At 42.0% G+C, this 16,408-nt stretch overlaps 1 protein-coding gene across 1 annotated transcript in view; it reads left to right on the forward strand.

Moving 5' to 3' along the window:
• The window catches only part of SYTL4 (synaptotagmin like 4), a 35,700-nt gene extending 28,071 nt beyond the window's left edge, over nucleotides 1-7,629 (forward strand). The window contains exons 13-16 of the mRNA XM_016195692.2: nucleotides 2,363-2,471; nucleotides 4,282-4,381; nucleotides 5,140-5,348; nucleotides 7,496-7,629. Of these exons, the coding sequence (XP_016051178.2) occupies nucleotides 2,363-2,471; nucleotides 4,282-4,381; nucleotides 5,140-5,348; nucleotides 7,496-7,629 (552 nt within the window). The remainder of the gene's footprint in view (nucleotides 1-2,362; nucleotides 2,472-4,281; nucleotides 4,382-5,139; nucleotides 5,349-7,495) is intronic.
• Nucleotides 7,630-16,408: the final 8,779 nt, after the last annotated feature.

Raw genomic sequence — 16,408 nt, forward strand, 5'->3', positions numbered from 1 at the left:
TACATCCAATATTTTGATAGCTACTGCCCTCCAAAAAACAAAACAAAACAAAACAAAACATCAGTAACAAATCAAATTTGTCCCTTTAAATACTAGTAAAAACAGGAAACAAATTATCACAAAATTATAGCATATTATTAGAAATTTAGAATTTCTTAAGTATTTGGCATACGAGTCATTCTCTTAGGGGCCTACAGTTGATATAATTTTATTGGAAATGTTACTATAAACCATCATGAACTACTGCCAATGAAAATGTTTCTCATCAAATGAAAATCTGCATTAAAATGAAGGTATTTGCTCTTTGCAATTATTTTAAGCCAGAATGAAAATATACTACTGAAACAAACATGCCAGTTTCCAGCTAAGACTAAACACCAATTCTTAAGAGTCCACTAAAGTTCACAACCTAGAAATTTAAATTTTGTAGACATTTTATAATCAACACAAAGGCCATTTCAGTATTCCATATCTATTTTAACTTAAAACATTCTGCATTTATTGCCTCTGGTTTGTTTGTGCCCCCCCCTCCCCGTAATCCATTTGCCTTCCAGTCAGTTTTCTCTTCCTGGCATCTACCTCCTTTACTCTTTTTTTTTTTTTTTTTTTTTTTTTACATTGACTTTATTGGGGTAACATTGGTTAACAACATTATACAAATTTCAGGTGTACAACTTTATAATACGACATCTATGCACTCTATTGTGTGAAGTCTAGTCTTCCATTACCTTGTATTTGACCCCCTTTACTCTCTTCGTCTTCACCCCAACCCCCTTCTCCTCTGGTAACCACTATTACCTCCCTTTTCTTTCCTCTCTCCCATACACTAAACTTTGTGCATTCTGGGTATGTGGTACATTTTTCTAAAGCGATAAGGATTTTGCCCTCCTGGCATCAATATACTCAGTAATGAGGACCTAGTTTCGAGGAGCCCCGGTGAACACAGGCAGATGAAAGGGCACCTCTAATGTGCGTCAGCTCATGTTCTGGATACTAAAGTATAAAAAACAGCCATGCCAAGAAAGCCAACAGAGTGAAGCAGTTCTGCTACCCACAGCCAAAGGTGATCGCCGCTTGCTGTTCATCCCGGACATTCATTCATTCTCTTTTGCATTCAGTAAATATTTGTGGAGCATATACTATGTGCCATGTACTTTGCTAAGTGCCAGGCACACTAGGACGAACAAAAACAGGCTTGATTCCTATTGGCAGAGACAGTCATTAATGAAACATAACATAAATATGAAATTAAAAATTGTGTCATATTCAAATCCTTGTAACAGAGTTCCACCTAGCCTTCAAATCTTTGCAAGTTCTCATAAAAAAATACCACTTATCTTTGAAGATCATTCAAGTGATACATGCTATTCTCATTAAAAAGACTCTATAGATATATACAGAGTAAAATGTGAAAGCCCTCTTTCCTTACACCATTCCACTCCCTTCCTTGGAAGAAACAAGCATTAAGTTTGTCTATAATCCTTTGGGAGTTTCCTATGCAATGTAGTAGAGTGGTTAAAAGCATGGTCTCTGGAACCAGTCTGTCTGAATTTAAATTCTGCCTCTGCCAATTGCTGTGTGACCTTGGTCAAATTACTTAACCTCTCTGTTCCTCTGTTCCATAATCTGTAAAATGGGAATATAATAGTACCTATTTCATAGGGACTATCTTGAGGATTAAACAAAATAATATACTTAAAGTACTTACCACAGCACCTGGCACACAGTAAGTACTATTTAAGTGATAATGAAAAGAATCGTTATTTAAATACACATATATACACATATACAGATATGAATATGTTTTAATATAAGTGGGATACTTTTCTGCACCTTCCTTTGGTAACTTAACAGTATATGTTGGATATCTTTCTATGTCAGCATGTACAGATTCACCACATTTTTTTGATAATTGCATGCCATATACCATATGAGGGCATTAAAATCACTCATTTAACCTTTCCTATATTGATTGACATGTAAGTTGTTTCCACTTTTTGGCTATTACTAACAGTATTGGTAGCAAGATCCTTCATCATGGTTTGAGTCCCCTGTGAGTTTGTTTGGCAACCTTGCTGGAAGACCTTTGAGGGTATTTGGAATCTCATAGCTGTATCGCCAGGTAGCAAAATAGTGGGCATTGCAGAAGACATTTTGTTGGTTCTTCTGTATATCCTTCTGAAGAAACTGCCTTAGAAGCCTGTGGCTGCCATGGCCTAGGGACCCTGAATTGTATTCATAAGGAGAAGGACCCTTATGCTGTGTAGCTGTTCTGGGGGATAATTTTAGAATCTCCTCAGCAAGAGGTCCCAACAACTCCTGAGAAACCCAGCTTGACCTGTTGGGTTTCCCTGTGTTTCAGATCAGTGCCGAGTCCGTGAGTGGCTTGCTATCACACAAAGGCGAGTTGGTGGTTTCACTGAAATACATCCCAGCCTCCAAACTCCCTGCTGGAGGTGACCGGAAAAAGAGTGAGTTTTCTTTGGGGCCCTGGATTTAGCCGTTGTCTTCTGTACAGGATCTGTGTGAGGTGGTGCTGGCCAGTGGCTAGCACTGTTGGAGAGATCAGATTGTGAGATGAGCCCTGGCTCATCTTCTAGGGAAGATGCCTTTACTCACTAAGCCTTTTCTGCATTTTTAAACCAGAATGGAATGCCTCAGGGTTGGCATTTAATTTTTTTTTGTAGGCCATTTAACTTGGTCTTGGTCTTGGTCCAGCTGTGGCAAGCTACTAAGAGGGCAGAACGGTACAGAAACTTTGAGAAAGGATGGTTGGAAGGGGTGGTGAAGTATGAGGGACAGGAAGTTGAAGGCTGAAGAAGAGTGAGTCAGCATACCAGGCACTGTGCTAGTGACTATGGATATGTAGATGAATGAGGCATGACATTTGCCCTCCCTCGAGGAGCTTAGTTTAGCAAGAAAGACAGTCATGTGCAAAAAGAACGCAGATGCAGGAGCTATGAATTCTTTCTGGTTACATTTGGGAGAGCTTTAAGGAGGAGGTAATGATGAAACTTAAGACTTTGCCAGGCAGAAAAGGAAGCGGGTGGGGTGAGAAGAACGTTTCTAGAAGAGGAGATAGCACGAGCGCATTGAATGTGGGGTGTATGTGAGTGTGAGAGAGTGAAGTCCTTATTTCAGTGGGGCTGGAGTTATAGTATAGAGATGTGGGAGTGGGGCTGGAATTGATGAGGCTGGAGCCCGACTGAAAAGAGCCTTAAACATAATGGTAACGAGTTGAAATTGATCTATTGGCAGTGGAAAGCCAAAGTTCTTTAAAAGATACCTACTGTAAGGTCTAACTATAGGACGTGGGGAATTAATGTCATCCCCAAGGAGGTTGTGCAAAATGACTAGAGAAGAGAGGTAAGGATGGAGCCATAGGGAATGTCACTACCATAAAGGTTGAAGAGAGGAAGAAAAGCCAATGAGATAGGGGGTTATCAGGGGAGAACAATGCCAGAAGAGAGCTTGAAGAAGGGAGTGGGGTTTCTCAGCAGTACTGAAATACTACTGGGAGGTCAGGCCCAAAGAGGACTGAAAAGACCCAGTTTATTGGCGTTAGATTACATTTTCAGTGGGTTAGTTGAAGCAGAAACCAGATTTCACTAGAAACTAGGCAGAGTGAATGAGGCAAAGAAGTAGAGGTTGAGTGTGGACTCTTTTTCAGGATAATTGATAGTGAAAGAAAGGAGAGACATAGAGAATAGAATAGCCTGAAAATGAAATAAAGTTGAAGGGTGATTTTCTTTTTAATTTTCTTTTTAAGGAGAAATGAAATTAGCAGATATTTAGACTGAGAGGATGGAACCAGTAGAAAAAGAGATTTTAAAAGTGGCAGATGGGAGTCAAAATTGATGATGCCTGATGAATCCTGTGAAGTAAGAGTGGGATCAAGAACACAGTGGAGGGGTCCTCTGTTTTTGTAGTCATTCAACAAATATAGGCAACTTTATTTGTCTAAGCCTCAATTTTCTCATCTATAAAATGAGGACAATAATAGTATATATTTCATAGGGTTGTTTTAAGAATTAAATGCTTAATGTAGAATCTGACACATAACAAGATTTTGATAAGCATTTATTGCTGTTGTTTATATTAATTGAGCCCTTGTTGCTTACTGTCAGGCATTCTGCTAGGTACTGAGAATCCAGGTCAGGTGCGATCCACTTATGGAGCTTGCTGCCTTCAGGAGCAAGGAAAAGAAATGCTATGTAGATAAAGCTCAAGAGAAATTTGGAGCTGTAGGGGCTCACTTGCTATGGCTCATATCCCTTGCAGGTAAAGGTGGGGAAGGGGGAGAGCTCCAGGTATGGATCAAAGAAGCCAAGAACCTGACGGCTGCCAAATCAGGAGGGACTTCAGACAGCTTTGTCAAAGGGTGAGTCCCTGGACCAGCATAAAACTAACCAGTTTTAGGACAAGAGAGCTAAGAGGGAAACCCAATTTAATCTTTCTCTGTGGATATTATACTTGTGTGTTCTACCACTTCCTGCAACCAACTTTTTTCCTGAAAGTAACCACCACTACCACCAAAACCACCACTACCACATTTGCACTGGTCTGAGCTCAGTTTGGACTGACTGTAATGCTGATTGCCAAAGAGGAGGGTGGTAGGCAGATAGGTTTGACTTTTCCTTTGTTATAGACTTATACTCTTAATTAATCCTTAATTAAAAAACACCTCTGTCCCCTGACTGTTAAGATTTGGGGATTTATGACTTTGTTCCCTACAATATTTAAGCAATGTTAGCTTTCCCCAAATTATAGATCACCCCACTGAATTAAGTTCTCTAGTAAATCACGTTTGGCTGTGCCTATAGTTACTACCATTGGTTTTATTTAAAGGGGACCTTGCTCAATAGAAATGAAAGCAAATATTTAAAACCCATTTTTAATATGATGTAATATTTTTAATATAATAACATATTAATTTTCTCTCCAGGTTGAAGGAATCGAATCAGATGAATGATCTAGTGGAGTTCTTAGGAACTCTGCTTCAGATTCAAAGGCAGGAATATGTGTATTAGGATCTGAGAGTTTGCTCACCTGAGCTAGGCCTGTGGTAGGGGAAAGGAGAATTTAGATACATATTGCCAGACTTGAGTAGGTTGTTGATTACTCCCCACCCTCTGCCAGATACCTCCTTCCCATAAGGAACAAGGCCAGTAAGCGCAAAACTCCTGTGATGAAGAAGACTCTGAATCCCCACTACAACCATACATTTGTCTACAATGGTGTGAGGCTGGAAGATCTACAACACATTTGCCTGGAACTGACTGTGTGGGACCGGGAGCCCCTGGCCAGCAATGACTTCCTGGGAGGGGTCAGGCTGGGCGTTGGCACTGGTGAGAGTTCCTTCCCTTACCCGCTATCTTAAAGGCCTCTTGTATATTTCACTCCCAATATACCCAACTTCCTCCCTACAAATTTCTCTATGACAAGAGTTGTCTTCTTTCCTTTGAGTTAATGTTCAACCAATATTTACTGAGTGCCTACTGCACAGGCCAGGAAGACAGCTCGTGCACTCTTACGTGTACAGATAAATGTGACCCTGATGGCCAGGAACACCATCATCTTCCCACCAAAAATGTCTGAAAACCTACCTATATCTGTACGTATAATTTCCATCTTCCATCCTGTTGTAATGAAAGAAGGATCCTTTCTAGCAAAGGCCAATCTCTTTACAAGTGTTCTGGATCATATCCTCACCTCTCAATGACCTCACTTCTGGAATCTCCTCTCTCTTCTGTATGATCAGTTTCATTCTCTCTGCCTCCCACTAGAGGTGAAAATAGATATGCTCTGATAATTCTGATATTAAGAAACAGAAAGAAACCTTCCCTTGATCCTACAACTCCCTTCTAATTTATTAAAAATAATTGTCTCCACTCCTTTACCTATCCTTTAGTCTTCAGTCCACTGTGACCTGACTCCTGTCCCACTACTCTACTGAACAATTGCTCCTACCAAAGTTTTGTATTCATCTTACTAGAATTTTTAATGCTATTCAACATAGCTGATCACTTCCTTTTTCTTGACATACGTAGCTCTTATTGACATTATACTCTTGATTCCCTTTTAACTCACTGCTCACCTTCTCAATTTTCTTTGTGGGTTCCTCATTCTATACCCAAACTCTAAATGTTGTTTCTCAAGGCATAGTCTTGGATCCTTTTTTTAAAAAAATTAATTTTTAAAAATATGTTTTTATTGACTTCAGAGAGAAGAAGGGAGAGTGAGAGAGAGATAGAAACATCAATGATAAGAGAGAATAATTGGCTGCCTCCTGCACACTCCCTACTGGGGATCAAGCCCTCAATCTGCCCGGGAATCGAACCGTGACCTCCAGGTCCATGGGTCAACACTCTGAGCCACACTGGCCGGGCTTGGATCCTTTTCTTTTCTCTCTCTCTAGTATGTACATTCCTGTGGCCTTAAATAGTACTTGTATATTAATAACTCACACAAAGCACTTAACACAAACCATCTAGGATGGTGTTTTTACCAAGGTAAGCCAGTTCATGTCAGTTGCCTGCTTAAAACCTTTCAGTGGCTTCCTGTTGTACTTAGAACAAAGTCCTCAGCATGCCTGCAGGCCCCGTATGATCTAGACCTTCTCTGTTCCTTTATGATCCATCACTGTATCTCCCCTGCTTGCTCACTATGCTTCAACCACAATATCTTTCTTTCTGTTTTCCAAGTATACCAAGCTTTTTCCCACTTTATAACCTCAGCAATTAGTGTTCTCCCTGTCTGGAAAGGCTGGTTCCTCCCCATCCTTCAGATCTTGACTCATATGTTTCCTTCTCAGAGAGGCCCTCAGACCACTCCATCTAAAGGATGCCTTGATCTAGGCACTACAAATCACCTTGTTTACTAACTTCATGACACTTACCTCATTATCTGAAATACTCTTGTTGATTTACTTCAGTATTTTCTGTCTTCCCTATTTAAATGTAAGCTGTCTACAGGCAGGGCTTTTTGTGCTTTGTTCACCACTATATTTCCCAGAGGCTAGAAGACTACTGACAAACAGTAGGCACTCGATAAATGTTTATTGAATGAATGTACAAGAGAATAGGAATGAGGCCACGTATGACCCTAACTTCATACTTGGGGTTTACGGATAGAGAAAAAGATGTTCATCTTCTTTATTTAAAAAAACAACATTTAAGTCAAATTACCAATAACAGAAGGGCAGTAGCTCTGGCATGAGGTGTCAGACACCAGAGCTCCACACCAGCCTCAGAATAAAAGGTCTCTAACTACTGGTGTCCCATGTAACCAATCAGAAGTCTCTTGATAGAGCCTCAGGAGCACAGAAATAGCTGTGCAGAATCATCAGGGAACAGTTCTGAGACTGCTATCCCTATGGGCCCATCTTCATAGCACACTGTCTTTTATGGGGGGCTAACCTTGTTGTATAACCCATCTTTTCTGGTGGGCTGAGGGGTGGGGTCCCTGTTCAGCCTCCTCTGGTGTTTCTTTTCAGGAATCAGTAATGGAGAAGTGGTGGACTGGATGGACTCGACTGGGGAAGAAGTGAGCCTATGGCAGAAGATGCGACAGTACCCAGGGTCTTGGGTGGAAGGGACTCTGCAGCTCCGTTCCTCAATGGCCAAGTAGAAGCTGGGCTTATGAGTCCCTGCCCTTCTCTGCAGGCCCAGACCTGGCCAAGGCAAGTCAGAGGAAGTGGAGAGACCAAGAGTAAAGGTTTATAATTTAATATGTGTGTGTTATGTCTGTGTGTACAAGCATGTATTTCTACAAATCTCATTATGCTAGAGTGTTGTAGACGTGTCCTCCTTTTGAAAGCAGGCTCAAGAATAAGGGTCTCTTCAAAATATTCTTATTTGTGTATAATCTACTATACTTGCAGAGTCCATTCTTGCTTATATCTTTCTGAGGTTTAATTAACTTATAAAATATTGTAAAATAACATTTTATCTCCTGTCTTATTACCCTTGTTCCTACCTCCCCAGGAAGCCCTGGCTACCTCTAGCATTATTACCAATCTGTGTTTAAATATGTTCCTGGTTTGAGGCCAAGTCTCTGGGAAGCAGGGTTGGGTTACTAAAGACAGGAGAAGATGGTAGAAAGGCGAGAAGGTCCTCTCCTTCCTCTCTATGCTTTTAACTCATTTTCTACCTTGACAAATTTCTGGAACTTAGCTTTTAACTCCTCTTGTTTTTTAAGCAGTTTCCACCTTGCTTGAGTCTAATGGTTTTTGTGAAATTGTAAGAAAATTCTTCAATTCCTTGTGGTTCTAGACACCTTCACTATACCTTATAATGGAGCTGCTTTAAAAAAGCACTTTTATTAAATAATAGCCTTTTGACCAAGTCATGGACACGCCCAGCAAGTACTTCTTGGTGGTTCCAGAGGACCAGAGTAACTGAGGCTGAAGTTTCTTCCAGTCTGTGTTGAATTCTTTGCATTTAAACTGATACAACAGTTGTTGGACAGCTCATTTCTCTAATGAAAGGCAAAGACATCTTCACTCTCAACATGTACCACATCTTTCTCAGCGTTTGTGTCCACAGTCTTTTGCCGCACAGAATGTGGTCTACATACCATTATGTCCACCAGAATAGCCAAGTACTGTCTAAACTGGCCCTGTGTTTCTCTAGGCTGGGCACTGTTAGTGCTCCAAGGGAATGTGTTCAGATAATCTCCCAGTTACTCTGACTTTCTTCTTGAAGTGGTTTCGGTTCTTATTTTTTTCTATTGTTTCCTAAACTTGACCTAGATGTAACATGGGACTGGTGCATTGAGGCCTTTCTAAGAAGGGCCTTAACGACCTAAGGTTCATTTTCTGAAACTCACTCTTCCACACTGACCTTTTTATTCTTCTACATGTATCTACACAAAGTCATTTGTGAAAAGAGTCTATAGAGGAGAAGAAATTCCTGTCTGTCCGGTCATCTGCCTGCTGACTCTCCTATTAAGGCCACTGGGTTGAGGGAAGCAAAGGTGGTTTCTGTTGTATGTGTGAACCGAATGGAGGAGTGTCTTTTAAAGGTTTATTTGGTGTGGATCGATATTGGAATGGAAGGCATAACTTGGGATACTGGGCTGTACCTGGCTACTTTGTTCTCCACCCCCTGCAATGTACTTGTCCTTCAATAAAGTGTTCTTACTTCTTGTTAAGTGTTTGCATTTGTTAATTCTATAGATGCTTTTGTCTCTCATGTCCTGACTTCCTGTTGTTGCTTTTCATGTGGCTTGAAGGATAAGAACCAAAGTGACACATGCCCTTCCCTAACTATCCTGTACAGATTCAAAGAAAATTTCCCTTTCCCTACATTGCTTCCTGATGCCTCCACTGAGCTCTGATCCATTGACCTTGGTGTTGGTATCTAGGAAAGAACTGAGAAGCCATCTTAAAAGTGGTACTACTTTTCTCTCTCTCTCTCAAAACCTTTAGTTTTGTGCCCAGCCCCACCACATGATGGAGGAAGGAGAGCCTTATGCACAGGAAGAGATGTTCCCAACTGTGTTTCTTGATCCTTCGACTTCTCTAGGAGGTATAGGGCCTTTTTCCTTCACTCCTACTACCATTATTTAGTTTTGAGAGATAAATAACACAGATGCTAAGTAACCCATCTCTGGGCTTCTAGGTAGGCCCAAGTGACTCGACCTCTTGTACAAAAAGGGCATTAGTATATGTTTAAAGCCTTCTGTGTACAAGGCTTTATGCTAGATACATTATATACTATTGCTTTAATTTCTCCAAGAACCTTATGAAGTAGGAAAATTTACCTTTTTACAGATAAGGAAAGTCAAGGCAAGAGTTGGGATTTGAATCAAGGTCTGACTCCACAATACCATGCTGCCTCCTGCAAGGTTGATACGTGTGTTATGAGTGAAGATTCCAAGGAAGGAATGACTCCTCTCTTCTAAAATATCCCCAAAAAAATAAGTTTAGTTTACAAAGTAGGACAATTAGAATGCTTTGGATGTTACCTAGTCAGCTGACTAACTGAATAGCTTGGGAGTGGGGGTGGCAGAGAGGGGCACAGAGAAGAACAGAAGCAGAGATATGGGCAGGGGCAGGGGCAGGCTAGCCCCTTTGGGTCTGGCAGTGGGCCTGATTCTGCTGCTGTCTCCTTTCCCTACTTAAAGAGCTGAGATTTCTTCAACCATAATTTGAAGGATATTACAGTAAATGTACCTCAAAAAAGCAAGATTGATTATTCAATAAAGCAAAACAAAAACGTTTCCATTTCTTAAAGCATTTATATGCAAGAGTCAGGCGCAGATGGGAACTCTGTTCAGGAGGCAGGAGGCCTCTTCATGTTATCATTGGGCCTTTGACTTGCTCACATGCCCTGGCTTTGCCACTTGGCGTGTTAATGATAAAGACAAGGAAGGGTATTCATTTTGCCTGATGTGCAATAAGTGCCTTTAGAATTGCAGACCCTGTCTGACCGGAGACTTCCCACATTAACTCATTGTATTTTGCCTTTTGCCCATAACTTGCCTCCTGCCTTTCACAACTCCTGTACTTCCCTGGAGGGAAGAGGGAGAAAGGGACCTTTTTGGTCCAAGTTTGATAATTTCCTCCATGTCTCATTCCACTCAGCAACTGCCTAAATTTTGATTTTGCATTTCTAAAATGAGATTTCCACTAAATCCCCCATCCCCAGTTGAAAGAGCTTTTCTATGACTTATCACTACCCCTATATATATCTGGGCTTGTGATTTATGTCCCATTGGTCTGCTTTGGGGAGTAAATTTTCACAAGTTCAGAGACTTTCATTTCCCTCTCCTCCTGGGCCCACTCTGACTCTTGTGTCTGAGTAGGATTATATATAGAAGGTGAAATCTTTCTTCTCTCTTGGAGCTGTCTGCTGTCTTTAAAGGAAAAATAGAAAAAGAGATACAGGCAGCATAGCATAATGTTTAAGAACATTGACTCTGGAGCCCGACTACTGTTGTTTAAATCCTGACTCTGCCACTTACTAGCTGTCTGATCTTAGGCAAGTTGCCTAACTTCTCTGTACTTCAGCTTCTTCATCTGAAGAATGGGAATAATAATAGTGCCTAATTTATAAGGTTCTTGTGAACATTTCAGAGTCAATCGATAGAATGTTTAGAATGGCACCTGGCATATAGTGAGTGCTCCAACATTATTAGCTCTGCCTCTGCACCCAGCCTGCTTCCTTCTCTCCTAATTTTCCACTGATGACCCCTTGGGTAGAGCTAAATGAGAAAGGGTGATGGATGGGTCTTAACTATGATACTGGGTTCCTTCCATGAGTGTGGAACAGAAGGTTCTCAGCAGCAAGGGGAAGAACGCTTTTCTTTAAAACATCAACACACTGTTGAGTGTGGCTGAAGCCAGAGCAGAGATCTGAGTATAGCCCCCTTCCCAATAGCCCTGCCTCAAATTTACTTTCATGCCTGTACTGCCGTAGGTTCCACCTGCTCTGTGCTCATCTCTTAAAGGTGATTATCTGATGAACTTAATAAATGAGGCTGAACCTGTCTTTTTTCCTTTTCCACTGTTTAGTTTGACAGAGGCTTGCAGTGGTGCTTTCGAGGGTTCCTAGATCATGAGGTTGAAGCTTCTCTAAGGAAGGGACAGTTTGGGCCATCTCTTACTATGGAACTGGAGACTCGGTAAGAAGAGAGTGTTGCCTGTGAGACAGCTGGAGGGGCCAAAGAAAGCATTCTGCTCTGGCCTGGTGGTTCTTCCTAAGCTCCCACCCACAGCAGCATTTTCCTAACTCTTAGATGAAGCAATAGTAAACAAAGTATTTGTAGACTACTGCTCTAAAAGGGGAAATGACAAGTCCAAGAATGTTTTGAAATTCCCTGACCTCCAATGATACAGTTATGAGGAGAAGCCAGCTACACTTGCTAGGGTGTCCTGTTTCTTGTGATGGTGCTGCCCTCTGCTGTCACCTCAGAGTACAGGAACCATTTAAAGCACAGCCAGTTATCTCTGATCCCATCCTGAGACACATTTATTGTGGGGGGCAGCGCACCAACCACAAGGAATGATATTTCACAGACAGGCTAAATTGGCATTCAAGAGCCAGGCTCCTGGCTTCAAGTTGAAGATAGTGGAGTATTCCCTGGCCGGTTTGGCTCAGTGGTCAGAGCATTGGCCCATGGACTAAATGGTCCCGGGTTTGATTCCGGCCAAGGGCACATACCGTGGTTGTAGGCTCAATCCCCAGTCCCAGTCAGGGTATGCACAGGAGGCAGCCAATCGATGTGTCTCTTTCATATTGATGTTTCTCTCTCTCTCTCTCTCTCTCTCTCTCTCTCTCTCTCTCTCTCTCCCTCTCTCCCTCCCTCCCTCCCTCCCTCCCTCCCTCCCTCCCTCCCTCTCTCTCCCCCTTCCACTCTCTCTGAAAAAGCAATGAAAAAAATATCCTCAGGTGAGGATTAAAAAAAAAAAAGACGCTAGAGTAGGAAGATCCTGAGCTTATGTCCTCTCATTGACACAAAAACTACAACTACATATAGAACAGCTCTCTCTGAAAACAACCTGAAGACTAGCAGAACAGATTTTCCACAACTATGGATATAAAGAAAAAGGCACATTGGAATGGGTAGGAGGGATAGAGTCTAAGTCTAGTAAGGACCTACCCTACCTCCACTCCCCATGTGGTGACTCACAAGTGGTGGGGATATCACAACAGTGGAGGTTGTCCTGGAAGAGCGAGGGGTCAGAGCCCTAGCCTAGGACCGCACTAGGAATAGGAGCCCCCATAACATCTGGCTTTGAAAGTCAATGGGGTTGTCTTGGAGAGCCAACGGGGTATAGGAAACCCAGGCTGCACTCTTTCTGAGTCCTGGCACAGAGGCAAGAGTTTGAAAAGAATCTAGGTTATACACTGTATGAGAGAACATATTTGCCAATGACACATCTGATAAAGGTTTAATATCCAAAACATATAAGGAACTTATACAACTTAACAAAAGGAAGACAAACAATCCAATTAAAAAATGGGCAAAAGACCTAAATAGACACTTCTCCAAAGAGGGCATACAGATGGCCAAAGGACATATGTCACTAAGATCATTAGATCAAAGTCACTAATCGTCAAAGATGCAAATTAAAACCACAGTGAAGTATCACTTCACATCTGTCAGAATGGCTGCCATCAACAAATCAACGAACTACAAGTGCTGGCGAGGGTGTGGACAAAAGGGAACCCTAGTACCCTGCTGGTGGAAATGCAGACTGGTGCAGCCACTATGGAAAGTGGTATGGAGTTTCCTCAAAAAATTAAAAATTGAACTGCCATTTGACCCAGTGACCCTACTTCTAAGAATATATCCTAAGAAACCTGAAACACCAATCAGGAAGAACTTATGCACCCCTACATTCATAGCAGCGCAATTTACAATAGCTCAGATTTGGAAACTGCCCAAGTGCCCATCAGTAGATGAGTGGATAAAAAAGATGTGGACATTTACACCATGGAATACTATGCAGCTGTGAAAAAGAAAGATCTTTTATCCTTTGGGACAGCATGGAGGGAACTGGAAAGTATTATCCTAATGAAATAAGCCAGTCAAAGAAAAATAAGTACCACATGATCTCACTCATATGTGGAATGTAATAAACAAAATAAACTGATGAACAAAATAGATCCAGAGACATAGAAGCATGAAACAGACTGAGGGATCTCACAGGGAAGGTGGGGAGGGGAGTGTGGGTGGGGAGAGATTAATCAAAGAACTTATATATTTATAAGTATAACCCATGGACACAGACATTGGTATGGGGAAGGTATGGGGGGGATGGATGCGGGGTGGAGGGGATCAATTGGGGGAAAAGGGTGACATTTGTAATACTTTCAACAATAAAGATTAAATAAATAAATAAATAATAAATAAATAATAAAATAGACCAATGACTTATAAATCTAGTATGAAAACAATTAAAATAGCAATAAGTACATATCTATTAATAATTAATTTCATGTAAATTGACTATGTTCTTCATTCAAAAAACAGGGTAACTGGCAGCATAGGTAAAAACAGTACATCCCGCCTCCCACAACCACATCAAAATTACAACTAAAATACAGAACAACCATCATTCAGAACCACCTGAAATCTAGCTGAACAGAAGACTTACAACTAGGGAATTAAAGAAGAAGCACATCGAGACCGGTAGGAGGGGCAGAGACATGGGGCAGGATCGAGGAACAGGCTGATCCCACACCCATGTGTTGCTGTTTAAAATTGGGAGGGATATCTTGACTGTGGAAGTTTCCCCTGAGGAGCGAGGGGTCCCAGCCCCACATCAGGCCCCCAGCCCAGGGTTCCAGTGCCAGGAAGAGAAGTCCTCATAACTTCTAGCTGTAAAAACCAGTGAGAATTAAGGCTGAGTGAGGCTGAGGCTGTTGGAGTCCCAGCCTTTTAAGGGCCTCTGCACGGACTTAATTAGACTCATTCTCTCTGAGCTCCAGGGCTGGGGCAGCAACTTGAAAGGAGCCTGGGACATTTGGGGAGGACCTTACTTGTCTGGAATGAGGGCAAGAGCTAGAGGGGCAGTTTTCTCCAGGATAGAAGTGCTACCAGAGGTCATTGTTCCTTTGACGAGCCCTCCCCACACAGAGCTCAGAGGCAGGTGCCGTATCTGAGTCTCTGTCAACCTGGCTCACATTTTTCACCCCACCCTAGCGATTCCCTGAGACCCTGCCCCTCCCTACTTGCAGGTTCATCCAAACCATTTCCAGTGACTTTTCCATGCAACTGGCTTCTCTTCCCTCATGCTTCAGACTTTCCTAAAATCTCTCAGACAAGCAGCAGTTGGCCTCAGTGTGCCCCATACCTCTCAACAACTGGCCCCAGGCCCAGCACTAGCAGCAGCCCACCTTGGTTCATAATATGGCTTCTCCTGGGCATCTCAAAGCCCAACACAAGTAGCAGCAACCTACAGATTGCTGGGTAGCTCATACTGGGTGGCCCTGGGCAGGGCACAGGCAGTGGCTGACTTTGCAACTCCAGGGAGGCCTCAGAGCCAGTGCGCCCGGTGGTCAGGTTCAGACCACCCAGGATTACAACCCTACCACATCCATGAATAACACACTCAAGGGGTGGACTCAGTGAGCACCAAAGCCCTACTAAAGCAAGTCCTGCCCCATAGGGTCAGCTCCTGCAGAGTAGCTCTTCTGCTGCAGTTGCAGCCAATCCTCACAACTGATTGGCCTGGGGATCAATTTCTTCCAGTGACACCGACAGCAATCAAGGCTCAACTACAACTAGACAGTACACCCAGCCCACACAGGGGAGCACCTCGAAGGCCCAGCTCAGGTGACTGGGGAGGCTGAGCTATTGGGACACCTACAGGACACCTACTACACAAAGCCACTTTACCAATTCCAGCAGCTCTACCTAATACATAGAATCAAACACAGGGAAGCAGCCAAAATGTGGAGACAAAGAAACATATCACAAAGGAAAGAACAGAAGAAATCTCCAGAAAAAGAACTAAATGAAAGGGAAGCAAACAAACTACTAGATACAGAGTTCAAAACACTGGTTATAAGGATGCTCAAGGAAGTTAATGAGAATTTCAAGGAAATTAGAATATCAACAACATAAAAAAGAACCTGACAGAAATGAAGAATACACTAACTGAAATGAAAAATAATTTATAGGGAATCAATAGTAGAGCAGAAGACGCTGAGAATCAAATCAGCAATTTGGAAATATGAGGAAGCAAAAAATATGTAATTAGAAGAGCAAAAAGAAAATGAATCCAAAAATATGAAGATAATATAAAGAGCCTCTGGGACAACTTCAAGTGTACCAACATTCAAATAATGGGGTTGCTGGAGGAGAAGAGAGACAGCAAGAAATTGAAAACCTATTTGAAAAAATAATGACAGAAAACTTCCCCTGCCTGAGGAAAGAAATAGACTTACAAGTCCAGGAAGCACAGAGGGTCCAAACAAGAGGAACCCAAAGAGGCCCACAGCAAGACACATCATAGTTAAAATACCAAAGGTTAAAGACAAAGAATCTTAAAAGCAGCAAGAGAAAAGCAATTAGTTACCTACAAGGGAGCACCCATACAACTGTCAGCTGATTTGTCAACAGAAACTTTACAAGCCAGAAGGGAGTGGCAAGAAATATTCAAAGTGATGAAAAGCATGGAACTACAAGATTGCTCTAACCAGCAAAGCTATCATTTAGAAATGAAGGTCAGATAAAGAGCTTCCCAGACAAGAAAAGACTAAAGGAGTTCATCACCACCAAACCAGTATTACATGAAATGTTGAAGAGTCTTCTTTAAGAAGAAGCTAATTAAACTGATGAACAAAATAGACCCAGAGACATTGAAGCATGCAACTGACTGTCGTATTTCACAGGGAAGGGGGGTGGGAAAAGATTAACCAAAGAACTTATATGCATATATGCAAAACCCATG

This window comes from Miniopterus natalensis, chromosome X (genome assembly GCF_054644295.1).
Source record: "Miniopterus natalensis isolate mMinNat1 chromosome X, mMinNat1.hap1, whole genome shotgun sequence".
Classification (NCBI taxonomy): domain Eukaryota; kingdom Metazoa; phylum Chordata; class Mammalia; order Chiroptera; family Miniopteridae; genus Miniopterus; species Miniopterus natalensis.